General features: G+C 39.9%; 1 protein-coding gene across 1 annotated transcript in view; it reads left to right on the forward strand.

Moving 5' to 3' along the window:
- gpr137c (G protein-coupled receptor 137c) overlaps positions 1-24,768 on the forward strand; it is a gene marked incomplete at both ends in the record, with an annotated part of 25,294 nt that extends 526 nt beyond the window's left edge. The window contains 9 exon segments of the mRNA XM_084330191.1: positions 2,914-2,963; positions 3,554-3,563; positions 3,565-3,662; positions 5,127-5,265; positions 8,756-8,917; positions 10,641-10,745; positions 12,079-12,203; positions 20,898-21,046; positions 24,761-24,768. Of these exon segments, the coding sequence (XP_084186317.1) occupies positions 2,914-2,963; positions 3,554-3,563; positions 3,565-3,662; positions 5,127-5,265; positions 8,756-8,917; positions 10,641-10,745; positions 12,079-12,203; positions 20,898-21,046; positions 24,761-24,768 (846 nt within the window).
- Positions 24,769-25,835: the final 1,067 nt, after the last annotated feature.

Genomic DNA, 25,835 nt, shown 5'->3' on the forward strand with positions numbered 1-25,835 from the left:
GGCTGAGTAATAGCCCTTATACGTCAATTCTACTCTAAACGTTGCAGTTTCTTGCCTGTATACGCTATTATTCCCCAAATCAAATCTATATGATGGGTATTATGTTTCATCATGATGCATGAAAGGGGGGGGGGGGGGGGGGGGGGTCCCCGTTTCTGATTATTTGATTGGCAGTAAAACAGCATTCGTATTGAACACTAAAAACGCTTATCAGCCCGATCGGTATAAAAGCATTGCAACGATCAAGCTAAAAATTGACATCAGATAGTCCTTACCTCGTGATCGGGAGTATTCCAAAAATAAATAATATTCAATTGTTTTTGATCGCCATCTGGTACATCCTGATGTCCATTTGATCCACGGCATAACCCACCACACACAACATATGGATCGGGGATATTTGATGTGCTTCAATGCAACCGGGACGGAACCGCTAGACTGGCCCCGACAAAGGAAAAGGTGAGCCCGGGTGACATTTGACCGTTACACAGGGCCAAGATACAAGGTTTCAAAGGGGGCTCGATACCACCGTCTAGCTGGATGCGCCGGTATTGCACTTTGGCGATCTCAGACTCATTCCCTATGGTAACACCCAAGTTCCCTGGATGAATAATGAATACAAATATCGTATACTCGTTGTTGGCGTTCAAGCGTCGGCTCCCAATAACAAAGTAAACTCGTTGGTTGGCAGGGGAATGAGTTAAGCAATTCTACAAAATATCAACAAAACACATCAACAACAATCTAATCAAAAGCAGTTACAGTACAAAAGCAAATGTGGTAATATAGTACAGAAAGGCTGTGCCATAAATATTAGGTGAGAAAAACAAGTAAAGTTTGTTTGTTTTGTTCGTTTATTTACACATATAAAAACCAATTACATATAATACAATACAATCCACAAAGGGATGTGAAGGAGAATTGCCTAAAAAACCCTAGGGGCTTGCATGTGGCATTCACCAAGAAACTAAATAACACTGATCAACCCCCCCCCCCCCCCCCACACCACCAACACACACAAGCAGGTCTAGACACCGAAGCAGGCACCCATGCCAATACGATTTCGGGTATAGAGAAAACAAATGACAGGAAGAAAATACAATAACAAAATACAACAAGCCATCAGACCACAGTTTGTAAAGGGAGCCCATATGGGAAATATTGGTGAGCTAGGAGTGAGATTTCAGTGCTCTTTTGAACTTCAGAAAGAAAATTCCAAAATATGTGTAGGCAAAGAGTTCCACAACTTTGACCCTCGGTAGAGTAAACAAAAACTGAGATTGGGGAGTGCAGGAAGGGGTGGTCTAAGCAAACAGGATCCGTGTGGGGTAATTTTTTATTTGATTGTAGGCAAACATGTCATGAAAGAAAGGGGGAAGGGCTGTATTCAAAGAACTATGCACAAATAAACCAGTTTTGAAGATGATTCACTTGATAAACACTGAAGATACCTAACTATGAAATAGAGGCTGAGAAGAATGATTTCGATGTACACAGCTGATTATTTTTTAGAGCTCGTTTCTGCAGTGTAGTCGTAATATTAATAATAGAAAAAGTAAATAGTATAGGGAGGCAACTTCTCTTCTTTTTTTTGAACCTACTTTTTCTGCGGATGGTTTTAATTAATGTGTGTTTATTGTATAGCAATAAGGTTGGATGAATTCGCCAATTGTATAAAAGACATTACACCACTTGTAGTCGTGTGTTATGAGAAATTAGAGCATGCCTAGCGGTGGTCGTTAGGCATGCTCTAATCTCATAACACACTCCTGCGCGTGATGTAATGCTTAGGTATTCTTTGTATTTTTTTGCATTGCTCTTACATTGATATTTTTGATATTTTCTTTATTATTTCTTTCTATTCTATTCTATTTTTGATTTGACCCATTTTCTTATGTTGATTCAATACTTTGAGTGTGTATATATTTATATATATTTAGTATTATTATTATGTTGATTATTATTGTATATCCTTCCACAGTGATATATTTTTTGACATAGCCTACCATTAAGTGATTGTGTCTTTGCTGACCCCTTCTAACTATGTCTGTATGTATGTTATATATATGCTGTGCCTCCATTCGTTTAGCACCAGCTATCTCTCATTGTAATTAGACTCTCCCAGAGTTCTGGATTCTCTATATTAGTCAGAGTTTTGTTTGGTCTTAGTTACCTATAGCCTGATGAAGGGCCCTATAGGCCGAAACATGTTGGTTTCTTTTAAATGATCTAAATAATGTGAGCCATTAAATAAAGGCCTTTTAAAATGTGTAGAGCTGCCTTGGACTTCAACTTTTTTTTATAACTAGTGTAGAAGTAATATTAATAATGTAAAAAGTAAATAGTGTAGTAGTAATATTAATAATATAATAAGTAAATAGTGTAGTAATATTAATAATATAAAAAGTAAATAGTGTTGTAGTAATAATAATATAATAAGTAAATGGTGTAGTATTAATACTATAAAAAAAGTAAATAGTGTAGTAGTAATATTAATAATGTAAAAAGTAAATAGTGTAAATAATGTAAAAAGTGTGTAAACAGGATAGAAGGGAACATCATTATGTTTTGAATATTTACATTGTTTTATCATCTGTGACATTTAGTAATAAACTGAGCTCCTCAGTATTTATATTATGTCCCATACAACATGTAGCTTTTCTCTTCTGTAAATAAAGCTTTAAAACATTGGAATCGTCACCATAATATTTAGTAGATAGATGGACATCTGACTATCTTGTACTTTTCACAATAAATACTTTCTGTTTCCACATCTCCTGATTGACAGTGAAAGCAGATTCTATTTCATTGCTAACCATGTGGTCTCTCTCTCTCTCTCTCTCTCTCTCTCTCTCTCTCTCTTCTCTCTCTCTCTCTCTCTCTCTCTCTCTCTCTCTCTCTCTCTCTCTCTAGGTAATATTCAAGGCTAAAGCAAAGTTTTCCCCTGAACTCACCAAATACAAGTACGTCTCTCTCTCTATCTATCTATCTATCTATCCATCCATCCATCCACCTATCTGTTCATTTGTCTGTCTGTCTATCTGTTTGTAGTAAATAATAATACAAATAATAATAACAATAATAATACTACTAATAATAATAATGTCTCTCTCATTATCCCTCTATCTATCTGTCTCTCTCTCTCTATCTATATGTCTCTCTCTCCCTCTATCTTGATCTCTCTCTGTCTCTCTCTCCCCCTCTATGTCTCTCTCTCTCTCTGTCTCTCTCTCCCCCTCTATCTTTATCTCTCTCTGTCTCTCTCTCCCCCTCTATGTCTCTCTCTCTCTATCTATCTATATGTCTCTCTCATCCTCTATCTTATCTCTCTGTCTCTCTCTCCCCCTCTATGTCTCTCTCTCTCTCTATCTATGTCTCTCTCTCCCTCTATCTTGATCTCTCTCTGTCTCTCTCATTATCCCTCTATCTATCTGTCTCTCTCTCTATCTATGTCTCTCTCTCCCTCTATCTTGATCTCTCTCTCTCTCTCTCTCTCTCTCTCTCTCTCTCTCTCTCTCCTCTCTCTCCCCCTCTATGTCTCTCTCTCTCTCAGGATTGCTCTGAGCTTTGTTGTTCCTGGGTGTCATGATATTCTTCCTCGTGGTAAATCTGACCTGCGCTCTGTTGGTTCAAGAAGCTCTGGATCGATCTGAGCCACCGAGGTGACCGACCAGCTGATCCCAGACCTGTTACAGTCAAAACAGTCGATATCTCTCCATCTATCTATCTATCTCTCACTCACTCACTCACTCACTCACTCACTCACTCACTCACTCACTCACTCACTCACTCACTCACTCACTCACTCACTCACTCTCACTCTCTCACTCATATAAAGGTGAGGTCACTCACTCACTCCACTTCACTCACTCACTCACTCACTCACTCTCACTCTCTCACTCATATAAAGGTGAGGTCACTTCACTCACTCACTCACTCACTCACTCCACTCTCACTCTCTCACTCATATAAAGGTGAGTTCACTCACTCACTCACTCACTCACTCACTCACTCACTCTCACTCTCTCACTCATATAAAGGTGAGGTCACTCACTCACTCACTCACTCACTCACTCACTCACTCTCACTCTCTCACTCATATAAAGGTGAGGTCACTCACTCACTCACTCACTCACTCTCACTCTCTCACTCATATAAAGGTGAGGTCACTCACTCACTCACTCACATCACTCACTCACTCACTCACTCACTCTCACTCTCTCACTCATATAAAGGTGAGGTCACTCACTCACTCACTCACTCACTCACTCACTCACTCACTCTCACTCTCTCACTCATATAAAGGTGAGGTCACTCACTCACTCACTCACTCACTCACTCTCACTCTCTCACTCATAATAAAGGTGAGGTCACTCACTCACTCACTCACTCACTCTCACTCTCTCACTCATATAAAGGTGAGGTCACTCACTCACATCACTCACTCACTCACTCTCACTCTCTCACTCATATAAAGGTGAGGTCACTCACTCACTCACTCACTCACTCACTCACTCACTCACTCTCACTCTCTCACTCATATAAAGGTGAGGTCACTCACTCACTCACTCACTCACTCACTCACTCACTCACTCACCTCACTCTCTTCACTCATATAAAGGTGAGGTCACTCACTCACTCACTCACTCACTCTCACTCTCTCACTCATACAAAGGTGAGGTCACTCACTCACTCACTCACTCATATAAAGGTGAGGTCTCTCTCTCTCTCTCTCTCTCGCTCTCTCTCTCTCTGCCTCTCTCTGTCTCTCTCTATCTCTCTCTCTCTCTCTCCTCTCTCTCTCTCTGCCTCTCTCTGTCTCTCTCTATCTCTCTCTCTCTCCTCTCTCTCATCTCTGCCCTCTCTCTCCTCACTCTCTCTCTCTCTCTCTCTCTCTCTCTCTCTCTCTCTCCTCTCTCTCTCTCTCTCTCTCTCCTCTCTCTCTCTCTCTCTCTGCCTCTCCTCTCTCTCTCTGCCTCTCTCTCTCTCTCTCTCTCTCTCTCTCTCATATAAAGGTGAGGTCTGGTCAGACGGGCAGGTGAGACATACTGTATATAACTATCAATAATAATAACAACACAATGTACTGCCTCTCTGTCTCTCTGTCTCTCTCTCTCTCTCTTCAGTGAAGGGGGTATCAGACATCTGGTGTTGGCCAGTGTTCTTATAAATGACGGTCTGTTTGTGGTGTGTGCGATCTCTCTGGCTGTCTGCATCTTCAGAATTGCCAAAATGTCCTCAGCCAATGTCTACCTCGAGTCTAAGGTAAAGGCTAATTAAAGGTTCATGGCCTTTAAAGATAAAGGTCTCTGTGTCTCTTGTCTCTCTAGGGGCAGGGGTGTAAAAAGTACCCAGAAATTATACCCAAGTGAAAGTATGGGTACCGTCTCAACATCGTACTCAAGTAGAAGTCAGAGTATCTGGCTTAAAAACACACTTTCTTTTTTCTTTTTTTTTCTCTTCTCTTTCTTTTCTTTTTTATTCTTTATCATTATTATTATTATTAAAATTTTTCTTGTTTAACTGTGGATTGTGTTTCTTTTATAATGGTATAAATGATTATTTGTGTAAATAAGGTTATACGCCGACCATTAAGAAAATACATGTTAGTTTAGGAATAAGGGGCAGGTAATTATAAGATTTATTCTTCTTCCTGCTCCTTTTGTCCATGGAATGGCTATTTATGATTTTTTAATGAAGAAACTATGATTGTATTATTCCATGTGGCAAATAAAAACTCTGAACTGAACTGAACTTGAGTAAAAGTAAAAAAGTTTCTACTTTTAAATGTACTTTAAAAGTAAAAGTAGAAACCTTTTTTCTGACTGTCTAATCTTCTGATAGCAGGTGTTTAATCAAAGATCCCCGCTGTCTTGCACAAGGACCAATCAGCATGGTATGGGCGGGTTCATTTTCCATTGATGGGGATTTGATTGGCTGTTTTTAAATAAAGTGCGGCCGCAGGATTAACCCTTTGGTTGCCGTTCATGTAGATTTACGTGTCTGTGGCCCAGCGGTTGAGTGCCGGAAACTTAGATCTACGTTTTTGTCTCTGTTTTCCTTTTATTCGCTATTGCCATTCATAATCCATCGAGGCACCTTGTGCATGCTGTATTGAATGTGTCTGAGATCGCAGACGGTCAATACCGCCGCCTAATGCCTTGCGGCCGGTATTGCACTCCATTTGAAACGATGTAGTTTGTTTTCTCTACCGAGCTGCGGCGTGTGCGTGTGTGTATGTGTGTGTGTGTGTGTGTGTGTGTGTGTGTGTGTGTGTGTGTGTGTGTGGCGTTGGTCACATCACGGCACGGAGGTGCGCCCCGCTCCAACCCCCCTTTCATGCGTGCATGATGAAAGATAATACCGATAATCTAGCGTTGATTTCAGATTGATTGTTGATCCAAGCGAGGAATGGCAACGTGTTTATTGAATTACACAAAAACGCTGTTTTCGCGTCTTTTTCTGGGATTACTCAGAATCACTCAAACTATACTCATATTCACCACGGTATAAAACGTCAAAAATGTATAGGTGAAAAAATTATCTGTTTTTTGCACGTTGACCGGAAGAAACCCACTGACAATCGACGGCGTTATTAGATCCATAGCTATAATATTAAATATAGGTTTAGCTCTACAAACAAGGTGAGCGCTTACATGGGGTTAATGGGCAGCAAGGCCTATGCACTTCCCGGAAGGGACGTGGCACCCAATGTGTTAATAACGTTAACATTAGTTCGGCCAGAGAAACAAATATACTAATTAAAATGGTATAAAAGTATTGTAACGAAGTACAATTACTCAAGTACTTTACACCCCTGTCTAGGGGACACCAGGTTACAGCAGTATGTCTCTCTGTGTCTCTTGTCTCACTAGGGGACACCAGTCTACAGTAGAGCTGTCCCCGAAGCCTGTTTTTGGGCTTCGAACTTCATCAGGGTTTTTCTAACGGACGTTTGAACCTTCGTTTTTAAAGGGGGCATGCATTATAAATAGCTTTTTTCTGTGTTTAGCATGGTTTTATAGTAATACGGGTTAATATCAATGGGTCTGTGTCTCTAATTACCATATTGACTCATCAGTCTAGTCTCGAGTTCACGAGATCCTCCCTCACTCAACTAAGCTGTTCTGATTTGACGGTTTTGCTGACGTTAATATAGCACTGATTTGCATAACTAACTCTATGGTTGACAGCGACAGCAGTCTTCACTTCCTCAAACAGAGCGAGGCAGACAACGAGCGAGAGAGAGAATTTTGACTTTTGAGTACTTGATTAGAAATATAAAACAATGAATTCTTTTGAATAAAAGCTTACAGATGTGTTCAATAGACTCACAGGAATTGTGTAAAGTTGCCCAAATAGTGCTAGGAATACCAATGCATGTCCCCTTTAATAATAAAAAAATATATATTAAAAACAAATATATTAAATATTTTTATTTTATATATATATATATAAATATCCTCAAACTAAATCCTCAATTTGAATACACTTATTAATCTGATTAAATTACTCTTTTTATTTGATTAAATCAACTTTCTTTAATGAATATAACTCATCAGTTTTAATACTATAATATTAGTGTAGCCTAATCTTTATCTGCAACTGTGAAGAAAAACCCCATTGGTTTAAACAGAATGAATAGACACATAAAAAAAAAAAAATATATATATATATATATATATATATATATATATATATATATATATATATATATATATATAAAAAGAAATTCGAATGTTGATTTAGAATTTGAATGCCAACTTAAAAATAAAGTTATTATTATTATTAACGAACGAAGGTCCGAACGTTTGGGCTCAGCCCTAGTCTACAGCAGTATGTCTCTCTGTGTCTCTCTAGGGGACATCAGGTTACAGCAGTATGGTCTCTCTGTGTCTCTCTAGGGGACATCAGGTTACAGCAGTATGGTCTCTCTGTGACTTGTCTCTCTAGGGGACATCAGGTTACAGCAGTATGGTCTCTTTGTGTCTCTTGTCTCTCTCGGGGACATCAGGTTACAGCAGTATGGTCTCTCTGTGTCTCTTGTCTCTCTAGGGGACATCACGTTACAGCAGTGTGGTCTCTCTGTGACTCTTGTCTCTCTAGGGGACATCAGGTTACAGCAGTATGGTCTCTCTGTGTCTCTTGTCTCTCTCGGGGACATCAGGCTACAGCAGTATGGTCTCTCTGTGTCTCTTGTCTCTCTAGGGGACATCAGGTTACAGCAGTATGGTCTCTCTGTGTCTCTCTAAGGGACATCAGTCTACAGCAGTATGGTCTCTCTGTGTCTGTTGTCTCTCTAGGGGACATCACGCTACAGCAGTATGGTCTCTCTGTGTCTCTTGTCTCTCTAGGGGACATCAGGTTACAGCAGTATGGTCTCTCTGTGTCTCTCTAAGGGACATCAGGTTACAGCAGTATGGTCTCTCTGTGACTCTTGTCTCTCTAGGGGACATCAGGTTACAGCAGTATGGTCTCTCTGTGTCTCTTGTCTCTCTAGGGGACATCAGGTTACAGCAGTATGGTCTCTCTGTGACTCTTGTCTCTCTAGGGGACATCAGGTTACAGCAGTATGGTCTCTCTGTGACTCTTGTCTCTCTAGGGGACATCAGGTTACAGCAGTATGGTCTCTCTGTGTCTCTTGTCTCTCTAGGGGACATCAGGTTACAGCAGTATGGTCTCTCTGTGACTCTTGTCTCTCTAGGGGACATCAGGTTACAGCAGTATGGTCTCTCTGTGTCTCTTGTCTCTCTAGGGTACCTCTGCCTACCAGGCCACAGCAGTAGGTGTCTTGGTGATTCTTCTCTATACGTCCAGAGCCTGTTACAACCTGGCGGTGGTCGCTGTGTCGCCTAGCAACAGGCCCCGCCCATTCAACTATAGCTTCTCGGATCAGGTAACACCTGTGTGTGTGTGTGTGTGTGTGTGTGTGTGTGTGTGTGTGTGTGTGTGTGTGTGTGTGTGTGTGTGCTGAAGACCATGTTGAACCTCTGGAATAGTATATAATTATATAAAGGAGCAGTTCACCCAAAGTAAAGAAAAATTACATATTTTTCATGACCTGGGCCCAGTAATAATAACTCTATTTGTATAGCACCTTTCATACAGGGGATTGCAGTTCAAAGTGATTTACGTCAGTAAGAAATAAGACATCAAATCAGTGTAAAACAAGCAGCAAGAGCAAAGCATAAAGTGGGATCAAATAATGCAGATATATTAATCAAATCATATCAGAACTTCACGTTTCAATAGGCTTCTTGAATTTCTGTAATCTGTTACAAAACATGATAAAGGTTATAGTATATGCACCCAGCGGATAGTGGGGCGTAAAGATAAAAGTAAAAATAAGTAAAATAATAGCATTAGGATCTAACATCCCAACAGGCCACCTTGTTTATGGTTTGATTCAGTTTTAGTAGAATATAAAAGACATGAATGTTGAAATGAGCAAATAAAGTGCAGACATACACAAATCACAGTTTCTTTACAGTGCAATAAAATAGTTCTGGATTACTGTTACTGTACAGTTCAAAGTCGTCTTTACCTTCTGTTTTGTATCCACAGTTTAAAACTCGACAGTCTTCCCTCCTGTGTTATACCCACGTTGACCCTTCGAACCTCCCACTCGGGGCAAACCTCCTTCTCAGGGCGCAGTTCCCTCTCTCAGGGCACGGTTCTAGGCCTGGGTCCTACACAGTAAGATCTCAATCAGATCCGGTCAGCTTATGAAATCCCATTTTCTGTGATCAGGGATCAGAAAACTCAAAGGCCAGATTGTGTCCCGATATTTCAAAGCGATTCAGGATAGGATCACCCGGATCCAGATCCAGACTTTTTCAAGATGACTAGATCCTGAATATCAGTGCTTTAATCCTACCGATGTCCCTCTAGTGGATATGAAAAATAATACAAGGAAGACAAGAGACCACCTATATCTATAATGTCTAATTATATTTACTACAGCAGGTATCTCTACAGCAGGTATCTATACAGAATATATCTCTACAGCAGATATATCTACAGCAGGTATCTCTACAGCAGATATCTCTACAGCAGATATATCTCTACAGCAGATATCTCTACAGCAGATATCTCTACAGCAGATATCTCTACAGCAGATATCTCTACAGCAGGTATCTCTACAGCAGATATCTCTACAGCAGGTATATCTACAGCAGACATTTCTATAGCAGGTATCTCTACAGCAGGTATCTCTATAGCAGGTATCTCTACAGCAGATATCTCTACAGCAGGTATCTCTACAGCAGGTATATCTACAGCAGACATTTCTACAGCAGATATCTCTACAGCAGGTATCTCTACAGCAGGTATCTCTACAGCAGGTATCTCTACAGCAGATATCTCTACAGCAAGTATCTCTACAGGAGATATCTCTACAGCAAATCACACAAACTATCTGGATGAATGGATAGCACTCCTGTTTTTTATTTTCTATTTGGGTGAACTGCCCCTTCAAGACTGATGTTCAATATATAGAATGTAACTGGTGGATTTGAATAAAGCATTTAAAGTGTGTGTGTGTGTGTGTGTGTGTGTGTGTGTGTGTGTGTGTGTGTGTGTGTGTGTGTGTGTGTGTGTGTGTGTGTGTGTGTGTGTGTGTGTGTGTGTGTGTATAACAGGCAGACACCTACGTGCTGTTTGGCATCATTCTGTTCCTCTGGGAGCTCCTGCCTACGAGTCTAGTGGTGGTGCTGTTCAGAGTCCAACGACCCAACCAGAACCTGGTGATTATACTAAATATTATACTCGATTGCCGTTTCAGGTGACAAAATCCGTTCAGCGGTTCTCGAGTTACATGCTGTTATGTTAGGCGTGCGCCAAATAGGGATGGGTACCGAATTCGGTACTTTTGAGGTACCGAACCGAAACACGTCGGTACTACAGAGTATCGGTTCAAGTGAATTACAGAAAAAAATATATATATATATTTTCATGTCAACGTTCACACGCACAATATATGCTTACCTAGGATTTGACTTGATTCAACAACAAAGCAGTCGGAGCAATGACAAGCCGAAAACTGTCAAAATGTTAGTTATTTGAAGTTTGGATTTTTTTTCACGCCTGAGGTAGGTAAATTAAATTTCTTGAGACTAAAGTACCGAAAAAAGGTACCGTTGGGTACCGGTATCGATTCACAGGTACCGGTACCGTATCGGTTCAAATGTGAAAGGTACCCATCCCTAGCGCCAAAGTACACGGCAGAGTCAGATTACCACCCCCGACTCCCGGGGCTCTAGCTCCGTCAATCATTTGGCTATCTCGAAGATTTTTGCACAGGGTTGTAGTTGTAGCCAATGAGTGTGGCTTACCAATGATACCCCACATGGGGATGTGCGAATCAGGGATCTAGGTGAAAGGTCACTAGCAAAAACAGGAAGAGAAAAAGACGCTGAATGCATTGAAGTCTATGAGAAAACTGAAACCTGCAGAACTTTTTTTTTTGTACACAGTTTACCAAAATCTCTCCTAATCACTCATTTCTGAATGGATTTTTATGAAATTTGGAAAACACTACTATAAACATGTGTTATTACACTACTATGACCACATGTTATTACACTACTATGAACATGTGTTATAACACAACTATGACCACATGTTATTACACTACTATGAACATGTTATTACACTACTATGAACATGTGTTATTACACTACTATGAACATGTGTTATAACTTCAGGTATACTATACTGTAATGTGTACTGTAATGTGTACTATGTGTGTACTGTAATGTGTACTATATGTATGTACTATGTATGTAAAAAAAAAACGGAAAAAGAAAAAAAAAACGAAACGTAAGTCTTCAGGGGTAGGGCCCTTTTCGGACAATTGCACAATGCTGCAATAGCAGCTGGTAAAACTTTGGCGATTTATGGAATGACCGTTGTTATGTGTCCAAAACCCAAAATAAAAAATAACTGAACTGAACTGAACTTATTACACTACTATGAACATGTGTTATAACTTATTACACTACTATGAACATGTGTTATAACTTATTACACTACTATGAACATGTGTTCTTCTTACACCATAATGTCATTGTGTTCCAGGTTTCAAGAGGGATGATTAATAGTCATAGTTTCAGCTCCAGGGTTTATTTCTTCGACAACCCACGGCGCTACGACAGCGACGACGACTTATCACACAGCATCAGTAACCCCAGAGAGAGGGCCAGGTACACACGGTACAGTATACACACAGTACACACAATACAGTACACACAATACAGTACACACAGTACACACAATACACACAGTATCAGTAACCCCAGAGAGAGGGCCAGGTACACACGGTACAGTATACACACAGTACACACAATACAGTACACACAATACAGTACACACAGTACAGTACACACAGTACACACAATTCACACAGTATCAGTAACCCCAGAGAGAGGGCCAGGTACACACGGTACAGTATACACAATACAGTACACACAGTACACACAATACAGTACACACAATACAGTACACACAATACACACAATTCACACAGCATCAGTAACCCCAGAGAGAGGGCCAGGTACACACGGTACAGTATACACACAGTACACACAATACAGTACACACAATACAGTACACACAATACAGTACACACAATACACACAGTATCAGTAACCCCAGAGAGAGGGCCAGGTACACACGGTACAGTACACACAGTACACACAATACAGTACACACAATACAGTACACACAATACAGTACACACAATACACACAATACAGTACACACAATACAGTACACACAGTACACACAATACAGTACACACAGTACACACAATACAGTACACACAATACAGTACACACAGTACACACAATACAGTACACACAGTACACACAATACAGTACACACAATACAGTACACACAGTACACACAATACAGTACACACAATACAGTACACACAATACAGTACACACAATACACACAATACAGTACACACAATACAGTACACACAGTACACACAATACAGTACACACAATACAGTACACACAATACACACAATACAGTACACACAATACAGTACACACAATACACACAATACAGTACACACAATACACACAGTACACACAATACAGTACACACAGTACACACAATACACACAGTACACACAATACAGTACACACAATACACACAGTACACACAATACAGTACACACAGTACACACAATACAGTACACACAATACACACAATGCAGTACACACAATACAGTACACACAATACACACAATACAGTACACACAATACAGTACACACAATACACACAATACAGTACACACAATACAGTACACACAATACACACAATACACACAGTACACACAATACAGTACACACAGTACACACAATACAGTACACACAATACACACAATGCAGTACACACAATACAGTACACACAATACACACAATACAGTACACACAATACAGTACACACAATACACAAAATACAGTACACACAATACACACAATACAGTACACACAGTACACACAATACAGTACACAATACACACAATACAGTACACACAATACAGTACACACAATACAGTACACACAATACACACAATACAGTACACAATACAGTACACACAATACACACAATACAGTACACACAATACACAGAATACAGTACACACAATACAGTACACAATACAGTACACACAATACAGTACACAATACAGTACACACAATACACACAATACAGTACACACGGTACACACAATACAGTACACACAATACACACAATACAGTACACACAATACAGTACACACAATACAGTACACAATACAGTACACACAATACACACAATACAGTACACACAATACAGTACACACAATACAGTACACACAATACACACAATACAGTACACACAATACAGTACACACAGTACACACAATACAGTACACACAATACACACAATACAGTACACACAGTACACACAATACAGTACACACAATACACACAATACAGTACACACAGTACACACAATACAGTACACACAATACAGTACACACAATACAGTACACACAATACACACAATACAGTACACACAATACAGTACACACAATACACACAATACAGTACACACAGTACACACAATACAGTACACACAATACACACAATACAGTACACACAATACAGTACACACAGTACACACAATACAGTACACACAATACACACAATACAGTACACACAATACAGTACACACAATACACACAATACAGTACACACAATACAGTACACACAATACAGTACACACAATACACACAATACAGTACACACAGTACACACAATACAGTACACACAATACACACAATACAGTACACACAGTACACACAATACAGTACACACAATACACACAATACAGTACACACAATACAGTACACAATACAGTACACACAATACACACAATACAGTACACACAATACACACAATACAGTACACACAATACACACAATACAGTACACACAATACAGTACACAATACAGTACACACAATACAGTACACAATACAGTACACACAATACACACAATACAGTACACACAGTACACACAATACAGTACACACAATACACACAATACAGTACACACAATACAGTACACACAATACAGTACACACAATACACACAATACAGTACACACAATACAGTACACACAATACAGTACACACAATACACACAATACAGTACACACAATACAGTACACACAGTACACACAATACAGTACACACAATACACACAATACAGTACACACAGTACACACAATACAGTACACACAATACACACAATACAGTACACACGGTACACACAATACAGTACACACAATACACACAATACAGTACACACAATACAGTACACACAATACAGTACACAATACAGTACACACAATACACACAATACAGTACACACAATACAGTACACACAATACAGTACACACAATACAGTACACACAATACAGTACACACAGTACACACAATACAGTACACACAATACACACAATACAGTACACACAGTACACACAATACAGTACACACAATACACACAATACAGTACACACAGTACACACAATACAGTACACACAATACAGTACACACAATACAGTACACACAATACACACAATACAGTACACACAATACAGTACACACAATACACACAATACAGTACACACAGTACACACAATACAGTACACACAATACACACAATACAGTACACACAATACAGTACACACAATACAGTACACACAATACACACAATACAGTACACACAGTACACACAATACAGTACACACAATACACACAATACAGTACACACAGTACACACAATACACACAATACAGTACACACAATACAGTACACAATACAGTACACACAATACACACAATACAGTACACACAATACACACAATACAGTACACACAATACACACAATACAGTACACACAATACAGTACACAATACAGTACACACAATACAGTACACAATACAGTACACACAATACACACAATACAGTACACACAGTACACACAATACAGTACACACAATACACACAATACAGTACACACAATACAGTACACACAATACAGTACACACAATACACACAATACAGTACACACAATACAGTACACACAATACAGTACACACAATACAGTACACACAATACACACAATACAGTACACACAATACAGTACACACAGTACACACAATACAGTACACACAATACACACAATACAGTACACACAGTACACACAATACAGTACACACAATACACACAATACAGTACACACAGTACACACAATACAGTACACACAATACAGTACACACAATACAGTACACACAATACACACAATACAGTACACACAATACAGTACACACAATACACACAATACAGTACACACAGTACACACAATACAGTACACACAATACAGTACACACAATACAGTACACACAGTACACACAATACAGTACACACAATACACACAATACAGTACACACAATACAGTACACACAATACACACAATACAGTACACACAATACAGTACACACAATACACACAATACAGTACACACAATACACACAATACAGTACACACAGTACACACAATACAGTACACACAATACACACAATACAGTACACACAGTACACACAATACAGTACACACAATACAGTACACACAATACAGTACACACAATACACACAATACAGTACACACAATACAGTACACACAATACAGTACACACAGTACACACAATACAGTACACACAGTACACACAATACAGTACACACAATACACACAATACAGTACACACAGTACACACAATACAGTACACACAATACACACAATACAGTACACACAATACAGTACACACAATACACACAATACAGTACACACAATACAGTACACACAATACACACAATACAGTACACACAGTACACACAATACAGTACACACAATACACACAATACAGTACACACAATACAGTACACACAGTACACACAATACAGTACACACAATACACACAATACAGTACACACAATACACACAATACAGTACACACAATACAGTACACACAATACAGTACACACAATACACACAATACAGTACACACAGTACACACAATACAGTACACACAATACACACAATACAGTACACACAGTACACACAATACAGTACACACAATACACACAATACAGTACACACAATACAGTACACAATACAGTACACACAATACACACAATACAGTACACACAATACACACAATACAGTACACACAATACAGTACACAATACAGTACACAATACAGTACACACAATACACACAATACAGTACACACAGTACACACAATACAGTACACACAATACACACAATACAGTACACACAATACAGTACACACAATACAGTACACACAATACAGTACACACAATACACACAATACAGTACACACAATACAGTACACACAATACAGTACACACAATACACACAATACAGTACACACAATACAGTACACACAGTACACACAATACAGTACACACAATACACACAATACAGTACACACAGTACACACAATACAGTACACACAATACACACAATACAGTACACACAGTACACACAATACAGTACACACAATACACACAATACAGTACACACAATACAGTACACACAATACACACAATACAGTACACACAATACAGTACACACAATACACACAATACAGTACACACAGTACACACAATACAGTACACACAATACAGTACACACAATACAGTACACACAGTACACACAATACAGTACACACAATACACACAATACAGTACACACAATACAGTACACACAATACACACAATACAGTACACACAATACAGTACACACAATACACACAATACAGTACACACAATACACACAATACAGTACACACAGTACACACAATACAGTACACACAATACACACAATACAGTACACACAGTACACACAATACAGTACACACAATACAGTACACACAATACAGTACACACAATACAGTACACACAATACACACAATACAGTACACACAATACAGTACACACAATACAGTACACACAGTACACACAATACAGTACACACAGTACACACAATACAGTACACACAATACACACAATACAGTACACACAGTACACACAATACAGTACACACAATACACACAATACAGTACACACAATACAGTACACACAATACACACAATACAGTACACACAATACAGTACACACAATACACACAATACAGTACACACAATACACACAATACAGTACACACAGTACACACAATACAGTACACACAATACACACAATACAGTACACACAATACAGTACACACAATACACACAATACAGTACACACAATACACACAATAATAATAATAATAATAATAATAGATTGGATTTATATAGCGCTCTTCATGACACCCCAGTGACCCCAGAGCGCTTACAGAGTCCATTATTCGTTCATACACAGTCATCCCGGTGGTGGTAAGCTACAATTGCAGCCAGAGCTGCCCTGAGGCAGACTCACGGAAGCGTGGCGAATAATCATCGCCTGCGGCCCCTCCGACCACCACCAACATTCATTCACATGCATACACATTCATACGAGACAATGTGGGTTAAGTGTCTTGCCCAAGGACACAACGGCAGTGGGATGGACATGGGCTTGAGCGGGATTCGAACCACCAACCATTCGATCATTGGATGACCTGCTCTACCCCTGAGCCACGCCGCCCCACAATACAGTACACACAATACAGTACACACAATACACACAATACAGTACACACAATACAGTACACACAATACAGTACACACAATACACACAATACAGTACACACAATACACACAATACAGTACACACAATACAGTACACACAATACAGTACACACAGTACACACAATACAGTACACACAGTACACACAATACAGTACACACAATACAGTACACACAATACACACAATACAGTACACACAATACAGTACACACAATACACACAATACAGTACACACAATACAGTACACACAATACACACAATACAGTACACACAGTACACACAATACAGTACACACAATACAGTACACACAATACAGTACACACAGTACACACAATACAGTACACACAATACACACAATACAGTACACACAATACAGTACACACAATACACACAATACAGTACACACAATACAGTACACACAATACACACAATACAGTACACACAATACACACAATACAGTACACACAGTACACACAATACAGTACACACAATACACACAATACAGTACACACAGTACACACAATACAGTACACACAATACAGTACACACAATACAGTACACACAATACAGTACACACAATACACACAATACAGTACACACAATACAGTACACACAATACAGTACACACAGTACACACAATACAGTACACACAGTACACACAATACAGTACACACAATACACACAATACAGTACACACAGTACACACAATACAGTACACACAATACACACAATACAGTACACACAATACAGTACACACAATACACACAATACAGTACACACAATACAGTACACACAATACACACAATACAGTACACACAATACACACAATACAGTACACACAGTACACACAATACAGTACACACAATACAGTACACACAATACAGTACACACAATACACACAATACAGTACACACAATACACACAATAATAATAATAATAATAATAATAATAGATTGGATTTATATAGCGCTCTTCATGACACCCCAGTGACCCCAGAGCGCTTACAGAGTCCATTATTCGTTCATACACAGTCATCCCGGTGGTGGTAAGCTACAATTGCAGCCAGAGCTGCCCTGAGGCAGACTCACGGAAGCGTGGCGAATAATCATCGCCTACGGCCCCTCCGACCACCACCAACATTCATTCACATGCATACACATTCATACGAGACAATGTGGGTTAAGTGTCTTGCCCAAGGACACAACGGCAGTGGGATGGACATGGGCTTGAGCGGGATTCGAACCACCAACCATTCGATCATTGGATGACCCGCTCTACCCCTGAGCCACGCCGCCCCACAATACAGTACACACAATACAGTACACACAATACACACAATACAGTACACACAATACAGTACACACAATACACACAATACAGTACACACAATGCAGTACACACAATGCACACAATACAGTACACACAATGCAGTACACACAATACACACAATACAGTACACACAATACAGTACACACAATACACACAATACAGTACACACAATACAGTACACACAATACACACAATACAGTACACACAGTACACACAATACAGTACACACAGTACACACAATACACACAATACAGTACACACAATACAGTACACACAATACACACAATACAGTACACACAATACACACAATACAGTACACACAATACAGTACACACAATACACACAATACAGTACACACAATACAGTACACACAATACAGTACACGCAATACAGTACACACAGTACACACAATACACACAATACAGTACACACAATACAGTACACACAATACACACAATACAGTACACACAATACACACAATACAGTACACACAATACACACAGTACACACAATACAGTACACACAATACAGTACACACAATACACACAATACAGTACACACAATACACACAATACAGTACACACAATACACACAATACAGTACACACAATACACACAATACAGTACACACAATACACACAATACAATACACACAATACACACAATACAGTACACACAATACAGTACACACAATACACACAATACAATACACACAATACAGTACACAATACAGTACACAATACAGTACACACAATACAGTACACACAATACAGTACACACAATACACACAATACAGTACACACAATACACACAATACAATACACACAATACACACAATACAGTACACACAATACAGTACACACAATACACACAATACAATACACACAATACACACAATACAGTACACACAATGACTTATCACACAGTATTAACCCCAGAGAGAGGAACAGGTATACACACAATACATACAATACAAACACACAACACACACACACACACACACACACACACACACACACACACACACATACATACAATACAAACACACACATACAATATACACACACACACACACACACACACACACACACACACACACACACACACACACACACACACACACACACACACACACATATTTCCTGGAATGCTTTCAATCACATTCTTTGTATTTAAAATGCACAATTTCTAAAGGTTAACTGATTGATTGATTGATTGATTGATTGATTGATTGATTGATTGATGGGCCTCCCCTTCCCCCAGTCTCCTCTCCTCTACTCCTCAGTTAGCTCCTCCCACCAGCTGGTTCAGCTCCGCCCAGCAGCGTAACAGCAGTCTGACGGGCGTCATGGCGACACCAGCCCACCCCCCCTCCTCCTCCTCCTCTTCCTCTGCCCCCCTCCTCTTCACCTGTGAAGCAGCGCAGAGCCACCACCACCATCATCATCATCATCATCATCATCATCATCATCATCATAACTACTACTCAACATCACAGAACAATAACTACCAGCAGCACAGCCACTTTTAACCTTTAACCTCTACACTCATATAGCCTGCCTAGTACAACCACAGACCAACACTGTTGACCACTAGGAGCTGCCCAGTACAACCACAGGCTGACACTGTTGACCACTAGGAGCTGCCTAGTACAACCACAGACCAACACTGTTGACCACTAGGAGCTGCCCAGTACAACCACAGGCTGACACTGTTGACCACTAGGAGCTGCCCAGTACAACCACAGTCTGACACTGTTGACCACTAGGAGCTTCCCAGTACAACCACAGACCAACACTGTTGACCACTAGGAGCTGCCCAGTACAACCACAGTCTGACACTGTTGACCACTAGGAGCTGCCCAGTACAACCACAGTCTGACACTGTTGACCACTAGGAGCTTCCCAGTACAACCACAGACCAACACTGTTGACCACTAGGAGCTGCCCAGTACAACCACAGTCTGACACTGTTGACCACTAGGAGCTGCCCAGTACAACCACAGTCTGACACTGTTGACCACTAGGAGCTGCCCAGTACAACCACAGTCTGACACTGTTGACCACTAGGAGCTTCCCAGTACAACCACAGACCAACACTGTTGACCACTAGGAGCTGCCCAGTACAACCACAGTTTGACACTGTTGACCACTAGGAGCTGCCCAGTACAACCACAGTCTGACCCTGTTGACCACTAGGAGCTGCCCAGTACAACCACAGTCTGACACTGTTGACCACTAGGAGCTGCCCAGTACAACCACAGTCTGACACTGTTGATCACTAGGAGCTGCCCAGTACAACCACAGACCAACACTGTTGACCACTAGGAGCTGCCCAGTACAACCACAGACCAACACTGTTGACCACTAGGAGCTGCCCAGTACAACCACAGTCTGACACTGTTGACCACTAGGAGCTGCCCAGTACAACCACAGCCAGACACTGTTGACCACTAGGAGCTGCCCAGTACAACCACAGTCTGACTCTGTTGACCACTAGGAGCTGCCCAGTACAACCACAGTCTGACACTGTTGACCACTAGGAGCTGCCCAGTACAACCACAGTTCAACACTGTTGACCACTAGGAGCTGCCCAGTACAACCACGGTCTGACACTGTTGACCACTAGGAGCTGCCCAGTACAACCACAGTCTGACACTGTTGACCACTAGGAGCTGCCCAGTACAACCACAGTCTGACACTGTTGACACCTAGGAGCTGCCTAGTACAACCACAGTCTGGCACATCCTACTGGTTAACATAACTACAGATCCTATTGGTTAATAGAACTACAGATCCTATTGGCTAACATAACTTGAGCACCTATTGGCTTTGGGACCTAAAGTTGGGTCTCAGAAAATAATTACATTATAACTCTCTGTTCACAGAATGTCTTATTTGTTCAACCTCCCAGAATGTCTTATCTGTTCAACCTCCCAGAATGTCTTATCTGTTCAACCTCCCAGAATGCCTTGGGGGTGGATGACATGCATCTAGTCTGCAGCTGGAACGATACAGGTGCCGGTCATGTGCTCATGTCAATCAAACTAAATGGACCAATTGGAAGGAAGACAGTGGGACTGAGGAAGGTCAACCTGTTGGCTTTTAACCCTTTCACTGCCACACTACAGAAGGTTACTGCCACCGAGTAATCATAAAATGAAATAAAAAGAATAAATCCTCAAACTAAATCCTCAATTTGAATAAAGTGATTCTGAGTATATGATGGTACTGTATAGATGACACTGAGAGACACCCAGGAGAATGTTCTGAGTATATGATGTTATAGATGACACTGAGAGACACCCAGGAGAATGTTCTGAGTATATGATGGTATAGATGACACTGAGAGACACCCAGGAGAATGTTCTGAGTATATGATGGTATAGATGACACTGAGAGACACCCATGAGAATGTTCTGAGTATATGATGGTATAGATGACACTGAGAGACACCCAGGAGAATGTTCTGAGTATATGATGTTATAGATGACACTGAGAGACACCCAGGAGAATGTTCTGAGTATATGATGGTATAGATGACACTGAGAGACACCCAGGAGAATGTTCTGAGTATATGATGGTATAGATGACACTGAGAGACACCCATGAGAATGTTCTGAGTATATGATGGTATAGATGACACTGAGAGACACCCAGGAGAATGTTCTGAGTATATGATGTTATAGATGACACTGAGAGACACCCAGGAGAATGTTCTGAGTATATGATGGTATAGATGACACTGAGAGACACCCAGGAGAATGTTCTGAGTATATGATGGTATAGATGACACTGAGAGACACCCAGGAGAATGTTCTGAGTATATGATGTTATAGATGACACTGAGAGACACCCAGGAGAATGTTCTGAGTATATGATGGTACATGTTCTGCTTCAGAACCGAGAACACAAAATCAGTCTCTCATTCATTGTCTATGTATGGAGCAGCTCCAGACTTTATACCTGATGACATCACAAGTTTGAGTATTGATTCTCTGGTTTCTGGCTCTGAGAAAGAGGAACTCATGTTCACCAATATTGATTGAACGTTCGAACCTATGCCATGGAAATAACGTATTCTAATTATTGATTTGTGTGGAGTTCCCCTTTAACTGTAGTTTGACTTCAGAGTTATGACTATGATAAAAAATATGATCATATATATGTATGTACGTATATTTATATATATTATCACAACATGACTGGCTGACATGTTCCACTTGTTTTAAAACGTTTTAAGGCTGAATAAAACCCAGAAAAAATATTTCTGCTAAGAACAAGAACACTTTTAAGGTGAAATCGACTTCTAAGAACACTGTTTTAAGGTGAAATCGACTGCTAAGAACACTGTTTTAAGGTGAAATCGACTGCTAAGAACACTGTTTTAAGGTCAAATCGACTGCTAAGAACACTGTTTTAAGGTGAAATCGACTGCTAAGAACACTGTTTTAAGGTGAAATCGACTGCTAAGAACACTGTTTTAAGGTGAAATAATCTGCTAAGAACACTGTTTTAAGGTGAAATAATCTGCTAAGAACACTGTGTTGTGGAATTTTTAAATCAGCCAAACAGTGAAGCTGTAGAAATTCAGAATCAAGTCAATTTGTATAAAAAAAAAAAAATAACATAGTTTATTTATCTGTTTCCATGGCCATAGAAAGAATATGATCCGTTTATCATCAGAGACACACAAGCGTCTGACCAGAAAGTGACCAAGAGCTTTGGTCAGACATAAGTACAAAGTTGACATGATGTCAAAAGATGACAAATTAATAACAGATCTGACAAGAAACTAAAAATGCCCTAGTGAGAAGATGAAAACAAAAGGTGGGTCTTGGGCTTTGTTATGTCTCACAGTCACACAAGAACTAGAGTCGAAAAGAACCTTGGACGTCTCGTATCTTCTGGCCCTTTTGGCTGTTGTTTTAAGAAACACTGTCAGACTGTCGCCCCCTAGTGTCTTGAGCTGTTATACTAGTTGACCTATTGTTAACTAGTCAAAGTTGTACAGAGAATATGTACATTTCGCAGAGTAAATTTTACTCAAAATGTACTCAGTTTGAGTAAAATGTACTCAGTTTGTGTAAAATTTACTCTGCGCAATTTACTGTGTATTTAACACAGATCTATAGACATGATAATATTTTCCAAGACAACTGTTTTAAGGTGAAATCGACTGCTAAGAACACAGTTTTAAGGTGAAATCATCTGCTAAGAACACAGTTTTTAGCCATTTTTATTGCTTTATTGGACAGTTTCAGATAGGAAGTATGGGAGGAGAGATGGGGAGAGACGTTCGGCAAATGTCGCCGGGTCCGGGAGTCAAACCCGGGACAGCTGCGTTGCACCACTCGGGCGCCCCAAGAACAGAGTTTTAAGGTGAAATCAACTAAGAACAATATTTTTAAGTGAAATCGACCGCTAGAAACACTGTTTTACGGTAACATCGACTACTAAGAACACTGTTTTAATAAAGTTTTCAATCAATCAATCAACACAAAAAGAACACACCAAGATTATTGGAAATCAGCTTACCGTCTTATCCATTGTCAGTCAAGAACATAGATACCAATTTCCTCTTTTATTTCTTTGATTCATTTTGTTCTATGGAGAAGCTGCCTTGTTGAAGACGGGAGCTCCACCCGGTGTTAAAACTAAGAAGTACAATACAATCAAGTGCAAGTTTCATGTGTGGGCCATAATTTTGGTTTGGACACACCCCTGATCTGAACTAAGATATGAACATCAACTATGATCACATTCAGTTAAACAATAAGATAAGAACATTTAAATTATATTGAAATTGAGAAAAAGCTGACCAAAGACCAATGTATTAGGCAATTAATTAGGCCTAATGAATAAAAATGTATAACTGAGTATAACTGCCTTCCGAAAGACTAAAGTTGAAATATCCTAATAGTTTGGTTAGTTAGTTGTGCTTGTTGACCACATTCCCAATACAGTGTTTGTTGACAGACTCGGTTACAAGTTAAAGAGCCTATCTAAGTGATCATGTGATAAATTCACAACAATACTTAACAACATGGCCCCCCCTAAGAACCACCAAGGTTAAAAATCGTGCAGAACCATGGATGCACTCTGAAATACTGACCGCTATGAAAACCAGAGTACAGTTACCCCCCACCCCGCCTACCCATCCCCCGCCACCCCACCCACCCAACAACCTCCAATGTACAGT

This window comes from Notolepis coatsorum, assembly GCF_963971535.1.
Source record: "Notolepis coatsorum genome assembly, chromosome: 1".
Classification (NCBI taxonomy): domain Eukaryota; kingdom Metazoa; phylum Chordata; class Actinopteri; order Aulopiformes; family Paralepididae; genus Notolepis; species Notolepis coatsorum.